Genomic DNA, 17,023 nt, shown 5'->3' on the forward strand with positions numbered 1-17,023 from the left:
GCAGCTTTATGTCTTTTTAATAATGAACACACTATAAAAATACAGTATGTACAGTTGATAATTCTATTTCATTACTGCTTTTAAGAAAATCTACTTTTTTATTGAAGTTTTTGACTTTGCATTAAAAATGCTTAAGATTCTGTACACCTAAAAAAACAAACTTTATACACTGCTGTGACAAAGTCAACCTTTTATGCCGTCTTCATTTGGTGCGTTTCCTGTAAGCCACCAAATTGTTTTTGCTTTCATCTGCTGAATTGTTAGTTTTTTTAAAACAAAGTTCTTCCAGATAAATCTGGTAAAACTAAAAGTCACCTTGAGGCTTTGTGCATGTTTACAGAGAGGAGTAAATGGTAAGGTACATCCAAAAAAAAGATTAGGTGAGAAAAAGTAAAAATGACAGATTGGTTACTTCAACACTTTGTTTTGGCTATGTGTTGTTCAGCTTTTGTGGTTGTGATCACATTTTTGAAGATTCTGATCAATCTGATTTAAAGACTGATAAAAGACCAGCTTGGGTTCCTTTCAGCCAGCCATTATTAATAAAGATATGCCAACAAACACACTTTAAGCAAACTTGCTCATCTATGCCTAACTGTGTGTGTGTTTTTTTGCTCAGCAGTGTATAATGCCATAAAACAGTTTGAATGGTGTAATGCTGACTGACACAATACCTGTTGAGTGGAATAGAATCTAGATGTAAAACAAACCAGGAGATAGTTACAGATGGAAAGGTCCCTGGAGTTCAGGAACGTGCAGTTCATCTCAGTTTGTCTTTGTCCTTCAGTTTTTCTGGTATGGGAGATGGTCGGGGCTTCCTGGTGGAGAGACGTACTAGACTGATGTAAGCAGGAGCTCCTGTGCCGAACTGATGCTCCTTAGCGAAGCTTCCAAGTCTGAGGTCCTCTACCAGCTCAAGAGTTAAACCTGTGCTGTGGTCTGTCTGGGGTGTTTTGTATCTACAGGGGGAAGAAAAGGGGGCAGTAAGGTCAATCTTCTTTCCCTTCCCAACTCAGAAGATCATCTTAAGAAAAAAATAGGTCCTGCAGCAAGACAATGATCTTAAGCATATAAACACGCCAACAAAAGAAATACAGTAGAAGAAAAACTGCTTTGTACAATGGCCTAGTCCCATTCCGGATCTAACTGTCCATGTAAGGCAGCCCTCAAGAGTGTCAGAAGGAGTTCTGAAAGGAGGAATGGGCCAGAAGTCCTCAAAACCAATCTTAAATCATTAGGATGATGCTGTTCCTTGAGCTCTTGCACGAAGAGAGACTGATCAACGGCTATTTAGGTGGACGCCACCAGTGACTGAGTCTGAACTTCACATACTTTGTTACAAACGGATATTGAATGTCGCATCATTTCAGGATAAATGTTGAAAATTTTGTTCTTCTGTCATGTGTTGAGTGAGGTTAACTTGATTTATTATTAGGACTTCGATTCAGTAACTTTTTTAGGATTCAAATATCTGATAAAGTGAAAATCCTTATGGGATTCAGACTTTTTTTCTGGGCAGGGTGCATTTTGCGTGCTTTTATATGATTTTATACTTTTATTTGCAGTAGCTGAAGAAGTCAATAATGCTTCCATTTAGCATCCCATTGACTGATGAAAAAGAATGTCTTCTGTGTCGGCAAAATTACGGGAAACCTCAAAACACAGAGGTTTTTAAAATCATATTTTTAAATAAATGCTGACAAATGAATAAAATACAGTAAAAGTGGAGAAAGTATTGCAGGTGGGCTCTGGGATTAGGTGCTTCGTGGCAGGTTGAGACAGGGGGCCGAAAGGTGTCCCTGCCCCTCCTGGCCCAGCTGGCACTCACCGGCTCCGGGTCCGACCCTGCCAGCCCGCGGCCGGGCAGTAGGCTGTTCTCCGCCCTCAGCTGCTTCACCCGGCTCTGGAGGTGGCGCAGCAGCTTGAGGCTGCCCAGGTCCGGCTGGGCGGGCGCGGCGGACGCGCTGGCGCAGAGGGAGGGGGAGGAGGCAGACCGCAGGTGCCCAGCATCGGCACATTCCTCAAGACACAAAATTGGATTTCTTTCTCAATCATTTCCATGTTTCTGAATGAGAATTTATTGTCAACTGACCTATCTGGCTAAATAAAGAGACAGGGCTGTAATTCTAGATCACCAGAAAAAGGGCAGATTCCTCAAGACCCATTCTGATCTTTTAAGCCATATTTGTGTTTCTATACACAGTGCTTTGTGAAAAACAGCACATGGACATCTTAAGGACATGAAGGCTTTTGTGAATCTGAGAACCATTTTTTTTTTCAGATTATATGCTTAAGTGAGCCAAAATACTCTGGATTAAAAACAGTTATGTTAATAGCAGTCAAATAAGATCAAGTGATTTCATTTTTAAAATAACCATTTTGTTTAAAAGTGTTTTTCAGTGCACAAGCCTCTCTTCTCAGTGTTCTGTCAATATTCAAGGCTATACAGGCACATCAGTCCAGTAATTTACCGTTGACAACCTTTTCATTTCGGACTCCAGCTGCAGTAATTTCTTGTGCTGGTCATATCTGTTCCTTGAACCCCTTCTGCAAAGAGAATTTGTTTTAGAAAGCCAGACTAGAGTCTAAACAGGTTTAACAAGTTGACAGGAAACATGTTAAAGCTCAAAGTTGATGGGAGTGGCTGAAATCTCAGACGAACCTGAATGAGTTATTTTTGTGAAAATGCATGAAAACTACAGGACTACTGTTAGAATTCTACACAAGCCTCAGGCATTATCAGCTAAATCTACTGCTCCTGTTCTGCTACGCAGACATAACCGTCTCTGATAAAGGCCCAGTTACTGTACCTCTCCTTCAGCAACTCTGTCTTGCATCTGTGGGAAGCAATGTGAAACAAGTAAAAGACTCAGCTAGATGTGTTCATACTGTATATATATTGTTCATCAGGGCATAAAGCTAACTGCTTGCTCAATATAATGTAGGGGTTATAGCACTTGTGCTTATCCAGTAATACATCTGAATTTGTTGTCATAATAGAGGAGATTCATGTGAAACCAAGAAATAATTTTACTGTACCATCAAGAGTAAGGAACTAAAAGCTATCCTTGAGGTCAGCGACGTATAATTCCAGAGGGTATTAAAATGTGTTGAATCCAACATACAGTAATCTAGCTCAGGCAATTCAAACTCTAGTCCTTGCATGGAGCTTTATCCACGGTTAAGTTTGAAGTGCTTGATTAAACTACAGCACATTAACATCACAAGTTGTATCTCTGTTGGAAGTACAGTTCCCACTAAAAAATGCAAGGCCTCAGCCAGAGCTTCAATCTGTTGAACCCTTAACAAAGACCTGTAGTGTTTAAGTGAACTACAGAAATTCTCAAGTAATTTAAAAAGGGAAAAGGCACAGATGACAAAGTCTAGAGAGCTGCGCCACAGCTCATGGAGATGCCAAAGCAAGCGGGGGTAGGTGCTACCTCTCCAGCTCGGAGGAGAGCTCCTCCTCGAACTTGCGGGCCAGCTTGGCGGCGGTCTGCTCCTTCCACTGGCCCATGCTCCTCTGGATGGCCCGCAGCTCGTTGTTCTTCTCGCGCAGCTGCTGCCGCAGGGCCTGGCTGTCCGCGCCCGCGCTCTCCTTCAACTGAACCCTCTGCAGCTGGCTGACCTCCTCGATGTGTTCCTGCGCGCACACACACACACACACATAGGCCACGTGCTGCAGAAAGAGCTGCCAGCGTTTACAGTCCCACACACACTGCCTTTCAGTGATGGGCTCAAGGCAGGATGGACCCTGGACAGGACACCTGTCCATCACAGGGCAGACAGACACAGACACGCATGCACACCAGGACCAATTTTCCCAAAAGCCAACTAACCTGCCGGCATGTCTTCAGACTGTGGGAGGAAACCCACACAAACATACAAACTCCCCGCAGACAGCCCCCCAGGTCCAGGGCCCCAGCACTGCGAGGCAGCCACACTAAAGCACTGCATCACAGTGATGTCCAGGAGCTTTACAGCAATAGTAAATACTTCTTCTACCTTGAGAAGATGAACAACTCTGGCGATATTGGGTATTCTGCTTTGTTAGGTTCAGCATTAGTCTGACTGATGCAGGTCTCACTGATGACAAAAAGCTACTTGGATCACTGTTTCTTGGTGAGCCAAGAGACCACCTAACGTGTACAGACTCTGCCACAGTCACACAGCAGAGACAGTGAATATTACAAAGAAGCTGCGCGTGATGTGCAATGCGAGGATGAGGAGCACCAGTCACGTGCTTGCTGGAGTCACTGAGTGAACGGGGGAAGTACCTGGATCAGCCGCTCCCTCAGGGAGTCCAGCGCCCGCTCCTTCTCCAGGCCCAGCTCCTCCCTCTGCTGTCTCAGCTCCCGCTCCTGGGCACACAAGTCACACATACAGCTCCGCAGCCCGGCGCGGCCCGGACAGCCTGTACCCAGCACACAGCACACGGCACGCGGCTCTCGAGGCACGCGCAACACCGCGCACCAGCTCAATACACGAGCCGCACAAAAGACCAGCATGCACCTTCCTGACATCTCAGGAGACGTTCGATATGTGGACTCCAAGCGAGCACTCACAGCCCGGCACTGGAAGAATTTACAGCTGTGATTTAAGTCCCCTTTGATAGTGAAATAGCATCTAGTAGTTCAGGTGGGTAGCTGCGTCAGCATGCGTAGGCTGCAAAGGAACAAGTAATAGGTTTATTCCATGCTGAAAAAAAGAAGAAAGAGAAGACAACATTTCGGCCGTGGAGCCTTCTTCAGGTGTGTTCTTCAGCCACACACCTGAAGAAGGCTCCACGGCCGAAACGTTGTGTTCTCTTTCTTCTTTTTTTCAGCATGGAATAAACCTATTACTTGTTCCGAAATAGCATCTAGCCTAGCAATCTGAGCTCTTAGCTTTTAACTCGCTGGTAATTCCACAGATTTGAGCCACAAGAGGGCGTCATTGAGACGCTCTTAAAACAAAAAAAATTACTCTCAAGTTACTGGGGCATTGGCAACACCTGCAGGAACCCAAATCCCTTTAAATTTTTCCATCGCCTATATTATCTCTGACTGTAGCTGGAAAGTTAATTGTTTCCAGAACTGCAACGTCCTACTTGCCGGAGTATCTAAATCAACCCCAAGCAAACTTAAGTATGTCCAATTATTTGACAGCCAGCATTCTTGTCAGGTTGTGTGCAAGTGATCGCATCACTCCTGTCCTAGAGTCCATGCACTGGCTTCCTATCAGGTTTTCAACTAATGCTCACCTATAAGGCCCTACATGGCTTGGCACCTCAAAACCTATCTAACTTATCTTCCTGCTCCACATCTCACAACCTTCATTCGTCTGGCTCTGGTCTCCCGTTCGTCCCACAAAGTTTGTCTACAAACTGTGGGTGACGGGTTCTTCTCCTGCTGCGCCCAAAAGTTCTTTAAATCTGCCTCCAGGAATATCAGAGAGGTAGCTTCCCTGAGCTCTTTCAGACCCAGACTCAAATCCAGCTCCAGTCTGTGTCTGCGCCTTTGCATCTTCTTCCACACTCAAAAAGGAAGGATCTCCTGTCTACTCATACCACAATTTCCTAATCCCCTCTGGAAGTGACTGACGTGCACACTGACATGCTAATCTATACAGAGAGGGGGAAGAGCACCCGAGTCTGAGAAGCTGCGGTGATGGACACTACCTTTTCTCTGGTGACGTGCTGGACGGCGTGCCGCTGGGTTTCCAGGTCTTGGTGCAGTCGGCTGATGTGGCTGTGGAGCTGCTCGCTGACCCTGCTGAGAGCCTGAACCGCCTGGGGAACCGACTGGGGGCAGGAGCTACAGAGCACAGCACGGCACACCACCCCGTACAGAGTCAGACACCGGCCGCGGCTCGCTGTCACAATTCAAACCCGACAGACAACAAGCCACGACAATGGAGCGCTGAGAATTCGACGTCATCGCCGAGCGAGTGGCGACACGCCGAGCGCTCCTGCATCGATCTGGGATCCGGGGAGCCGCGACGGTCCGCTCACACACACCTGTGCAGCCGGTCTGCGGGGCCCCTGGACGGCCCCCTGCGGCTCAGGAGCTCCTGCAGGCGCTGGCACTCCGCGCCCAGGTCCAGGGCCCAGCTCCTGCGCTGGCGCTCAGCCTGCGCCAGGGCGTCCTCCTCCCTCTGCGCCGCCGCCCCGAGGGCAGCCCGCAGCTGCTGGCTCTCCCCCTGGGCCTGCTCCAGCGCCGCCCGGGCCCGCTCCAGCTCCCTCTGCCGCTCCTGTGAACAGGGCCGGGGTCACACACCACTGCCGCAGTCCCGCGGGGATCTTCCCTGCCTCTCTGCTCCCAGAAAAAATCTGCTTCCTGCTTTTCTACAAGTCATTGCCAAAATGCAATGAAGGAAACCCTGCAAGAGGCTATATATATCACAGTATATATCCAAGGGGAGTTCTAATGCCATTAAAACCAGAAGCTCCAGACCTATGAACTGCTCTGGGCTCAGGAATGATATTAACCTTTTCCTCGGAAACCAGACAAGGCAATTTGGCCCACATGGACCAGAAGCTTGTTCCAGACTCCCACAGAACACTGTACAGACGAAACTAAGCCCAGACCCTCAGTCTTAATCCAGTATCATTAACCTAAGGCCTCTGGACCTCAATGAGGTTAATGTGATTGTTTTTAAATGATGTAACAGATTGAGTCTTTGTGCCAGAGGGGAGGAGGAAGGTGACATTTCAAGTGATTTCCATGCTTGTTTGTGGAGCGCTTTATTTGATACAAATCCTGCTGCCTCACAGTGGATACAGATCCCTGAGCCCCTTGGCCTGCTCACCTGCTCCATGTCCTGCCGGAGGCGCAGGATCTCCTCCTGCTGCTCCTGCCTCAGGGCGCTGCGGACTGCGCTGAGGGCAGCCTGCTGCTCCCGCTGCTGAACCTTCTTCTCACACTCCAGCTCCTGCAGCCTCTGAGACACAGAGACACAGGGTCACCACACTGCACTCCTGCAGCCCCTGACACACAGAGACACAGGGTCACCACACTGCACTCCTGCAGCCCCTGACACACAGAGACACAGGGTCACCACACTGCAGTTAAACAGCGCTATTGGAATCAACAGCATTGTTGCACTGCTCGCTCTATATTTAAAATAAAACAGCAGCTGGCCTGGCCGAAGGCGTGTCAGGGTGAAGAGCTATCGGGCTGGGCAGGGAGGGTGCTCACAGTCTGCAGCTCCACCACTTTGTTCTGCAGGGACAGTGCGTTCCTCCTCTCTCTCTCCCGCTCCTCCGTCGCGCTCTCCACAGCCCTCCGGGCCTCGTCCTCCAGCATCCCACGCTGCCTCTGCAGCTCCTCTGCCTTCTGCGCCTCCCACTCCTCCCGCTGCTGGGCCACGGCTCCCGCCACCTGGCACAACAGAGCCGTGCGTCAGAGTTACAGCTGGGCCGCCCCTGAACACGCTGCACAGCTCTGCTCTCCAGCTCAGAGGAGAACAAACTAGGGGGGTTGAAGGAATGTCCCACACTGGCAGGGTGGAGGGACTGAACCTCTTCAGTCCTGAATGGACAGGATCGCGAGGGGACCTGACAACAGGATTCAAAATGTTCAAAGTCAACCAAGTGGACGTCTTCAGAATGAAATGTGAAACAGGGCACAGGTGGAAAGGTGGTGGAAGGTCATTAAGACTGAGATGATTGGCTAATTAATATCTGAGGTGAGATTTGTGAGGGTGTGTGTGTGCCTGGGGGTGTTTTTGTCACGATTGCTGGTTTCTTCTTTACTCCTGCACACCTGTCATGTGTGCAGGCACTGCTACTCACTGACTGTCTCAATAAAACAGTCTGCTCATGCTGCCTTGTACTAACTCAGCAACTATGTTCAGTTACACACAGGAATTTCACCTAGTTTACGTAAAACCTTACTTCCAGCTTTTCCAGTTTTCGGGGGGGTTATTGAGACAAATGAAAAATGTAACAATATTTATTAGGAACTGAATTTATCTAGAGCTATTTATCCCAAAGCTCAAAGGGATACACGAATCGCATGCACACGGGTGGGGTGAAGGAGTGAGAAACCGCTTGTCCAGTTGAATTAAGGGGGAACATTAGATTGTCCTGGCTGCACTAGACCGGAGTGGAATTTAACACCCCTAGTCTTACTAACAGTGCCATAGGGTCTTTAAAGACAGGAAGACCAGGCACGACATCACTTTAATGTCTCAACCCCAGGACAGCACCTCCTACAGCAGAGGCACTGCTCCAGAGGGAATGGGTCCTTTTTTAACACCACCTACAGCAACACCTTTAGAGGCTGTGCTGGTGTTGGTGGGCCTGTCTGAACTTGCCCCGAGATGAGACAAGACCAGGCCAGACCGGGGCAAGGAGCAAACTGGACATTTCTTGCTAATGCACAGATTACCATCACTTTGGCCTCCTCCTTCAGTTCCTCCGATAGCTGCTTCATGGACTCCTCTTGCAGCTGAAGAGCGTCCTTCAGCTTCATGATCTCATCTTGTTTCAGCTGGAAAAGAAGACAGGTGTTCTTTTGCTAATGCTGTGCCAGCTTGCCCCCAGAACACAACCACCCATTGTAGCATAAGGGATGTGAAATGGGGTCAAAGATAAGCAATTCAACGCAGGCTTTTCCAAAAGTTAAGGCAATACATACCGCAGCTGCTAAGGAATGGAGCTTCTCTACATTGACCCCTGTTTTGCGACACATGCATTTCAATGACTCGCAATCCTCCTGATACTCCCACCCATCAGTACATACTGGTAATATGGTGGCTGGTCAATCTGATCCTGAAACACCGCTGACAATAAATCTCGATTAGCTGGCGTCAGCTGGTCCTCCAGAGTGTTGCCCTGTGGACTGTGACTCCAGGTTCAACAGGACTGGTCCCCGGCCCTCATGGGACAGGCCAGGCAGGCAACTGACACAATCCAGTAGATGCAGCCTGATTATTCCCTGCTTTTATCGATGAACTGAGGAGATATTACACTTGGTGCATGAGGGTCTATGAAAGTGCCAAACAATCCCATCAAGCTAAGCCGTCACTATTTTAAACTTGTTTGGATGTTATATGAGGCATCTTAATGTCCACTTCTGGGTGGTGGGGAGGATCGGTGGCCTCGGTTGAGTGCTCGGTTTGTTTTTTTCTTGAAAGTCTGTAGGTAGACTGTTAACGAGCCTGCCTGCTCACTCCAGCTCCACCAGCACAGAGGGAGTAAGGATAACGCACGCTCCCCTCTGCATCAGCCTCTGCTGAGCCCTCTGCTATCTGTGCACACTGGTGTTGTAAAGGCACTTCTTTAACATTAAGGCCGTTCCAATTAATTGGGGTCATTAACCAACTAAGGAATTTCTCAGAGCTTATTTTCTCACAAAATCAATCACTCAAATATTTTAATAGGATAACAACCCTGTGTAACAAATGCATCATCTCTTAGTCAGGAGGTCTGAGATCTATCAGATCTATCAAAATACACAAGAGCTGACTATATTTTCATGTGACGCTAGATTCTGTGGATATAAGCGCCCGGTTCAGCGCAGAGTTGACCTGAAGCCTGTGCTGCAGCTGCTCTGTGTCCTGGGTGAAGCACAGAGCCTGTGCGTTCAGGGCTGCCAGCCTGTCCTCCTCTGCCTGCTGCAAAACCTGCATGATGAGAGCCCATGTGATCCTCAGAGCTACAGGTAACCAGAAGGACTGAGTGGGAGAAACGGTCTTCTCCTGATTGCAGCCTTTCTTCTGCCTTTACCTGCTGCATCTCCAGAGAGTGCGCCGCCTTGAGCTCCTCCTTCAGCTGCTGTAAGTCGCGGTCCTAGATGAAGCAAGGAAAAGATGTCAGATACAACGTTGTTAGAGACGATAACCACAGTTTGACGTGATTAAAAGCTGCCACCTGGTCACATAACCCTGGCAGATTAAAAGAGGACTGTTTTTGATTGAGTGTGAGTGTGCGTGTGTGTGAGTGTGCGTGTGTGTGAGTGTGAGTGTGCCTGTGTGTGAGTGTGAGTGTGAGTGTGAGTGTGAGTGCCTGTGTGTGAGTGTGAGTGCGCCTGTGTGTGAGTGTGTGTGAGTGTGAGTGTGAGTGCGCCTGTGTGTGAGTGAGAGTGTGAGTGTGAGTGCGCCTGTGTGTGAGTGTGAGTGCCTGTGTGTGAGTGTGAGTGTGAGTGCGCCTGTGTGTGAGTGTGAGTGTGAGTGTGCCTGTGTGTGAGTGTGAGTGCCTGTGTGTGAGTGTGAGTGTGAGTGCGCCTGTGTGTGAGTGTGTGTGAGTGTGAGTGTGAGTGCCTGTGTGTGAGTGTGCCTGTGTGTGAGTGTGAGTGTGTGTGTGAGTGTGAGTGTGAGTGTGCCTGTGTGTGAGTGTGAGTGCGCCTGTGTGTGAGTGTGAGTGTGAGTGTGAGTGCGCCTGTGTGTGAGTGTGAGTGTGAGTGTGCCTGTTTGTGAGTGTGAGTGCGCCTGTGTGTGAGTGTGAGTGTGTGTGTGAGTGTGTGTGTGAGTGTGTGTGTGCCTGTGTGTGAGTGTGAGTGCCTGTGTGTGAGCGCGTCTGTGTGTGCTGGTTCAGGAGAGCGCCCAGAGCAGGCCTCACCCTCTCAGTGTGAGTGTGAGTGTGTGAGTGTGAGTGTGTGAGTGTGAGTGTGAGTGCCTGTGTGTGAGTGTGTGTGAGTGTGTGTGAGTGTGCTGGTTCAGGAGAGCGCAGAGAGCAGCGGCTGCAGCAGCAGGCCTCACCCTCTCAGTGTGAGTGTGAGTGTGAATGTGTGTGCTGGTTCAGGAGAGCGCCCAGAGCAGGCCTCACCCTCTCAGTGTGAGTGTGAGTGTGAGTGCTGGTTCAGGAGAGCGCCCAGAGCAGGCCTCACCCTCTCAGTGTGAGTGTGAGTGTGTGAGTGTGAGTGCTGGTTCAGGAGAGCGACCAGAGCAGGCCTCACCCTCTCAGTGTGAGTGTGTGTGAGTGTGAGTGCTGGTTCAGGAGAGTGCCCAGAGCAGGCCTCACCCTCTCAGTGTGAGTGTGAGTGTGAGTGCTGGTTCAGGAGAGCGCCCAGAGCAGGCCTCACCCTCTCAGTGTGAGTGTGAGTGTGTGTGCTGGTTCAGGAGAGCGCCCAGAGCAGGCCTCACCCTCTCAGTGTGAGTGTGAGTGTGTGTGCTGGTTCAGGAGAGCGCCCAGAGCAGGCCTCACCCTCTCCCGGACCGCGTCCTGCTGCAGCCGCTGCTGCTCCCCGCGGTGCTGCTCCCTCAGGCCGTCCGCCGCCGCCTGCAGGGCCGCCTGGGCCTCCCGCAGCCGGAGCATCTCCAGCTCCTTCTCCGCCAGGATCCGCTCCAGCGCCGCCGCCCGCTCCCCCCGCTCCCGGGCCAGGGCCTGCGCACAGGGGAGAGACTCTGCCTGTCTTTAACGAGAACGGCAGGGCTCAGCCTGGTAAAACCTCATCGTGCTTCAGCACGGCTCTGCCAGGGTTTGGGAACAAGCTGCACAGCGGCGCAGGGGCCCTGGGCTCACTTCCAGACCCCGGGCGCTGTCTGTGTGGGTTTCCTGCCACAGTCCAAAGGCATACTGGTGGGTTGAATGTTCTAGGTTAGAAAACGGAAAGGCGGATGGATGTAGCCGTGGCACCACAGCAAAAATCCCAAAACGTCCTGCATATCGACTACTTGAAACACTGCTAAGGGTACGGGTCGCTGCTGTTTTGTGCTGCGCCAAGCTCTGAGTCCTTGTGGGTGTGATTAGTTAAAGCTGCGCCTCGTGCGTGGCGGCTGTGGAAAGAACCTGCTGCTGCACCTCCTTCTCCCGGAGCTGCTCCTCCAGCCTGGAGCACCTGCCCTGCAGGGCCAGGGCTTCATCCGCTCGCTGCTCCAGCTCCGTCTGGCACTCCTCCAGCTTCTGGGGGGGACAAGAGCCGCAGGACAGGCCGGTTACTCAGGTCAGGCCATGGAGACGGCACGCTAATGCACACTACCGAGAGCCCCTGGCTTCTGAGCTGCCCTGGCTGGGGGAGAACAGGAACAGTACTGTATATCTTACTGATGCACTGCATGTGCCTGCAGGTGACAATCCGGACACTAGGGGTCACTGTTATGCGGGAAATCAATCAGATCAGGTCTCCTGCTGGCACTACACCTGTCTCTCCAGTAGGGCCTGCGCTTGTCTAGTGTTGTGATGACAGGAGAGGACAAGGCCCTTGGCTGGAATAGGAAACCTGCAGTCTGGAGATCTTAAATCTTAAATTGCTAAAAGCAATACAACAAAAAGTAGTTCAAGTAGGGAGCTGCGTCAGCATGCGTAAGCTACAAAGGAACAGGTAGCGGGTTTATTCCTGCTGAAAAGAAAAGAAAGGAAACACAATGTTTCGGCCGTGGAACCTTCTTCAGGTGTGCCACTCATATCTAGCAACAGTTGAATCCTCAGGTCACACGTTAGTGTCTGCGGCCACGAGGCAGAATGAAGAAACAGCCCTGTCTCAAGGTGTCCTGTAATTAGGGGGTGAAGAGACAACCCTACAGTACTGCAAGATTAAGCACACACAAGCTCAGAGATATCCAGTGGGGCACCTGGGGGTTTCTAAGTGCCCATTAGGGTCCTGCAATGGAGAGAATAAGATATGTTAAACTGAGCTGCAAGCTGTGCAAAGACCATCTGATGCCAGCTAGAAATCCGCATCACCAAAAAGATATCTTTGGCCCCAATAACAGCTACAGCTTCTACAAACATGCCATCTTTTCCCTGTGTTGTCATGTGGGCAGGATGCTCCTGCGGCTGGCACACAGTCCCCAGATCTGGGTGGGTCTGTGACGGCCAGTCTATGCTCTGCACACTGCAGGTGTTGCCGATTTCACCGGACCAACAGGGCCCTGGAGAGAAACGAGCCCGCGTACCTCCTGCAGCGCGTCCGCCCTCTCCCGGGCCCGGCGCTGCTCGGCGAACAGCTCGCTCTTGGCGCTGCCCAGCTGCCGCTCCAGCTCCTGGCGCTCCAGCGGGGTCAGGCTGCCCTCGCTGTGCCTCAGCCGCGCCCTCAGCTCGTCCCGCTCTGCGCTGAGGGCCGCCACCTGCGGGGAGAGGCGCAGCTGAGCCCCCTGCGGCCCTCACCCCTCCGCCCCCGGGCCGGCCGGCGGCGCCGCAGGACCGCACTCGCGCCAGGCGGGGACCGGAAAGCTTCAGGCGGACGGGAAGGAACTAGCTCATGAATGAAGTGAGAAAGCTTCGCTGTAAACTGAAAGGTTTTTGCATACCCAGCACAAAAAAAGACTTTACGCTTAGGTTTTATAATGAGAATGACCTCAGTGATAGTGGGCCAATATTGTAGCTTGTTTGCTGCATTTAAAAACTACAAAGTACAGGTTCTAGTCAAAAGGCAACTCCAGTCTGTGGGCAAGCATGTGGTCTTACTCCCCTGCCTGGTGTCCTGGCTGTCCCCCACCTCAAGAAGACTTCACAGCTGAAACACTTGAGTTTTGTTTGTACTTCTCAGTGTGGGATTAACCTCAGCCTCTTCCTTCACGGCCACCTCGCTGATGGCTTTCTCCAGCACTCACACGGTTCCTCACTGCGCCCCAGCTAGCACATGTTAATGCTTCCCTTGTGATCCCAGTGCAGCTGTCGGTGGCTGTCAGCTGACCCCAGGCCTGGCCTGCTGTGTGTGCGATAAACTGCTGTCTCAGGCGAGACAGGTACAGAGAGGCCAAGGCCTGCTCAGCAAAACCTTAATTACTTAATAACGTCAGGTGATGGATATGGATTCCTTTGCCCTTGAAGGTGGAACAGAAGGACGTTGCTTAAGGGGGAAAACAGCGGAGGACATTCGCTTAGCGTGATTTAAGTAGCTGATCACAGGCCCCTAAACAACACCATAATAAGCTCATTACACACACGTCACGTTGCCCAGGCCCACAGCTAAAGAACGTCTAACCAAAGGTTTTGCTGAGAAATTGTCAAAACTCTCTTGTTCCGGGTGTTTAGTGATGAATGATTCAGAGAGATCTCACTCTGTGGTGCTCTATGATCATGGACCCTCGTATGGAACTCATACTCTGTTAATATTATGATGAGACGGGCACTGTATCCCCAGGGGAAACCAGTGTATCTTTCAATCATTGTACAGAACCCAGAAATAACGGCGCATACAAACATGAAGGTCTTTACCCATTAATCACAGTACTTCAAACAGAAAATAACACAATAAATATACAGGGGTTTAATAACAGAGTTTTGTTCAATTGCAATCCCACGCTGCCAGTGTTTCTATTTCTACTCAGACTTGCCATCCCGTTCACTGCACTCACCCGGTCCTGCAGCGCCCCCGCCTGGCGGCTCTGCGGAGGGGAACACTGCCCTCTGAGCGTGCTCAGCTGCTCCTCCAGAGCCCTCCCTTCCTTCAGGCAGGACTCCCGTTGGTACTCCAGCATCAGCAGCTGTGACCTGCGCCGGCACAGAAGCACACCGACGCGCACACGCGCTGCGTCTGGGCTCTCAAAATAGCCTGCTGGGAATCTCGGAAAGCCGAGAGCTCAGCTATGTACGCTTGGGTTACCATACGCCCAGTTGTTCCTGGACACGTCCATAAAACAAGTGGGATTTTTCCCCAAAATAGATATCCCCTGTCAACACATGGGCACTGGTCCACACTACGGATGACACTGGGCAAGGGAACCAGATTAAGCTTCACGTTTCAGCTTCTGTGTCCACGATGTTTGTGTTGAAGGACATGGTACACTGTTGTATTAACTTTAACCAAGACTTTCTTTTGGCAAACAGCATTCCAAATTCAATCTATAAATATTGTTAAGAATATATTGAGTAAACAGTGTTGAAGCATTTTATCCTCTACACTGTTTATTAATAGACTCAGGTACACTGCCTTCTTGCTTTGCACCTACAGTACTGTACTTGAATTATTTCACAACAACTAACAACTTAGGTTTTCGAAGGGTGACTTATGCCATCAATGATGCACAAGGTTAGAGATAAGATTTAATTAAAATGGGGCTGATGCAACTTAAATAAATAGCCATGTAAATTGAACTATAATGTAAAACCAAGTGAAAAACGTCAAACCTTATTGATCCCTCAAAATGGAAAGCTTAGAAATGGATCATTCAACACCGTCAGACACGGAGACGGCAGTGGAGACCCTTGGTCTACTCCACACACCTGGTTTCATCCACCTGGCTCCTGCTGTCCCTCAGCCTTGCCTCCAGGACGCTCGCCTCTCTCTCGCCGCGCTCAACAGCCCCCCGCACAGACTCCAGCTCCCGCAGAGCTTGCTGCAAGAGAACCACACTCATCAGCCGCTCAGCACTAAGGCCGCCACTGACCCATCCTTAATGGGACACAGTAGGAAGACTCATGTGATATTGCAAACCGAAGCCTCATCATGGTGGGAGTACAAACATGCACATTCAAAAGTAAAGACACTAAATGATGTGCTGATATTAAAGTGTTAAAGTGACAAGTCACTATTTTCTCAGTGTGCAGGAAGCAGGTATAGTACTTAACCATGGGTATCGGCTTCCTTCCTGGCAGTAGTGGCTTATGAAGTCCTACAATGTTTGATGGGAAACTGTAGAATATTTATGAAGAAGTCTTGGTGTTTGTGTTGACACTTTGCTTACATCTTCCAGACAATGTGCAGAAGCAAAAAAAAAAAGGCAAACAAAATGTGAGGCTCCATAGTTAAAAGTGTTCAATCCACAGCAATTGATGTAAAATGCACTAGTTAAGCCTCATTTAGAATATTGGACAATTTTGGTCACCATGCTACGAAAGCTGATCAGGAATCAGTCCAGAGAAGAGCAACGTGATGCATCCCAGGGCTTAAGGGAATGTCCAACAGATACTGAACCTCTTTTGTCTTTGAGGCTACTAGGGCACCTGATACAAGTACTCAAAAATCATTCTTTTGAGACGGCAGTTACAGTATGCTCGCACTGTACCTTCTTCTGCTGCAACAGGGCGGAGAGCGACTGATCAGCCTCCAGCTGCTGGGCTCTCTTCTGCAACAGACGCTCCTCTTCCTTCACAAGGTCCTGATAGGCAAGGTGATTAGGTGATTAATGATGACAACATGCAATAATAATAATGTGGGCTCACTTCCGCAGGATGGCACAGAGTGGCCCGATTCACGTTCACTCTGCCCGAAGCTAGCCAGGAGCCATCATTAAGCAAACCGGGTACAGAGGTCATCTGCTGCAGCTTATTCTTCTTCGCCATTTAATTAAAGGAAAATAAACCACAAACACTGAAACAAGAAAGAAGCAAAATAAAAAGAAAAGGGGATTCAACTGGCTTCCCTCTCCAGTCCCGCTGTGCTCCTCACCCCAGCCAGTGTTGTCTGAGAGGGCTGGATCATGGCAGCACACCCACACAGTGGGCCCTCACCTTGCGCAGCCTGGACAGAGACTCCTCCAACACCAGCCTGTCTGAGCTCATCTCGTCCAGCCAGAGATGGGACTGCGGAGAGGAGAGAGGCACAGCGTCACAGACTCTGGTGCTATACCAATTCAGACAGCTCCAATCCACTGTCTTTGTATACTGTATATGCCAATCTATACTGGGCACTGCCATCTGGTTAACAATGACTTTTATTGCTGTGAAAGAGAAAAATACAAACATCATAGGTTAAAATTAATCCTTACATTTACTCTACATTTTGAAACGCACACCACGCACACGCTCCAGTTCACATGACGCTCATACAGACACAAGCAAGCGGGGTCGGTTCAGAGACATCGCTTAGCCTGGCCAGCGTGTCTTTGCGAAGTGGGAGAGACCCAGAGCGCCTGGAAAAAACAGCCACCCCAGCAAAGAAGTTTTGAAAAGAACTTTTTGCATCCAACATTTTATTAACTAGAACTTCTATTCATCTCAAACAATAAAAAAACATATCTGAGATTGGGAGTTTCTCTCATGTAAAACATCCATCAATATGTGAAACATCCAGTTTGAGAGAACAAGCACAAACTACTCAAAAAGAAATCTTGTGAATCTCTTTCTTTAGGCATGTTCTAGGTTTGTGTGCTTACATGTCCTAGTCCTATTAGCCTAGTAGTCAGCCACTAGTAATGGATGAATGATGACCGGGGT

At 49.8% G+C, this 17,023-nt stretch overlaps 1 protein-coding gene across 5 annotated transcripts in view; it reads right to left on the reverse strand.

Moving 5' to 3' along the window:
* Position 1: 1 nt before the first annotated feature.
* Positions 2-17,023, reverse strand: part of LOC148641793 (uncharacterized) — a 31,086-nt gene continuing 14,064 nt past the window's right edge. For 2 of the 5 annotated variants that reach the window (XM_088618569.1, XM_088618566.1), the window contains exons 12-31: positions 16,319-16,390; positions 15,874-15,966; positions 15,092-15,204; positions 14,224-14,359; positions 12,820-12,990; positions 11,714-11,827; positions 11,129-11,308; positions 9,713-9,775; positions 9,514-9,609; positions 8,373-8,474; positions 7,179-7,361; positions 6,790-6,921; positions 5,999-6,231; positions 5,660-5,795; positions 4,278-4,361; positions 3,441-3,643; positions 2,811-2,837; positions 2,472-2,547; positions 1,829-2,020; positions 2-959 (exon numbers count right to left, since the gene is read on the reverse strand). In XM_088618569.1, coding sequence (XP_088474695.1) covers positions 915-959; positions 1,829-2,020; positions 2,472-2,547; positions 2,811-2,837; positions 3,441-3,643; positions 4,278-4,361; positions 5,660-5,795; positions 5,999-6,231; positions 6,790-6,921; positions 7,179-7,361; positions 8,373-8,474; positions 9,514-9,609; positions 9,713-9,775; positions 11,129-11,308; positions 11,714-11,827; positions 12,820-12,990; positions 14,224-14,359; positions 15,092-15,204; positions 15,874-15,966; positions 16,319-16,390 — 2,451 coding nt within the window. In that variant the 3' untranslated portion in view covers positions 2-914. The remainder of the gene's footprint in view (positions 960-1,828; positions 2,021-2,471; positions 2,548-2,810; positions 2,838-3,440; positions 3,644-4,277; positions 4,362-5,659; positions 5,796-5,998; positions 6,232-6,789; positions 6,922-7,178; positions 7,362-8,372; positions 8,475-9,513; positions 9,610-9,712; positions 9,776-11,128; positions 11,309-11,713; positions 11,828-12,819; positions 12,991-14,223; positions 14,360-15,091; positions 15,205-15,873; positions 15,967-16,318; positions 16,391-17,023) is intronic. The other 3 variants (XM_088618567.1, XM_088618571.1, XM_088618568.1) reach the window with 3 other exon arrangements.

Source organism: Lepisosteus platostomus, chromosome 24, assembly GCF_059453375.1.
Source record: "Lepisosteus platostomus isolate fLepPlt1 chromosome 24, fLepPlt1.hap1, whole genome shotgun sequence".
Taxonomy (NCBI): domain Eukaryota; kingdom Metazoa; phylum Chordata; class Actinopteri; order Semionotiformes; family Lepisosteidae; genus Lepisosteus; species Lepisosteus platostomus.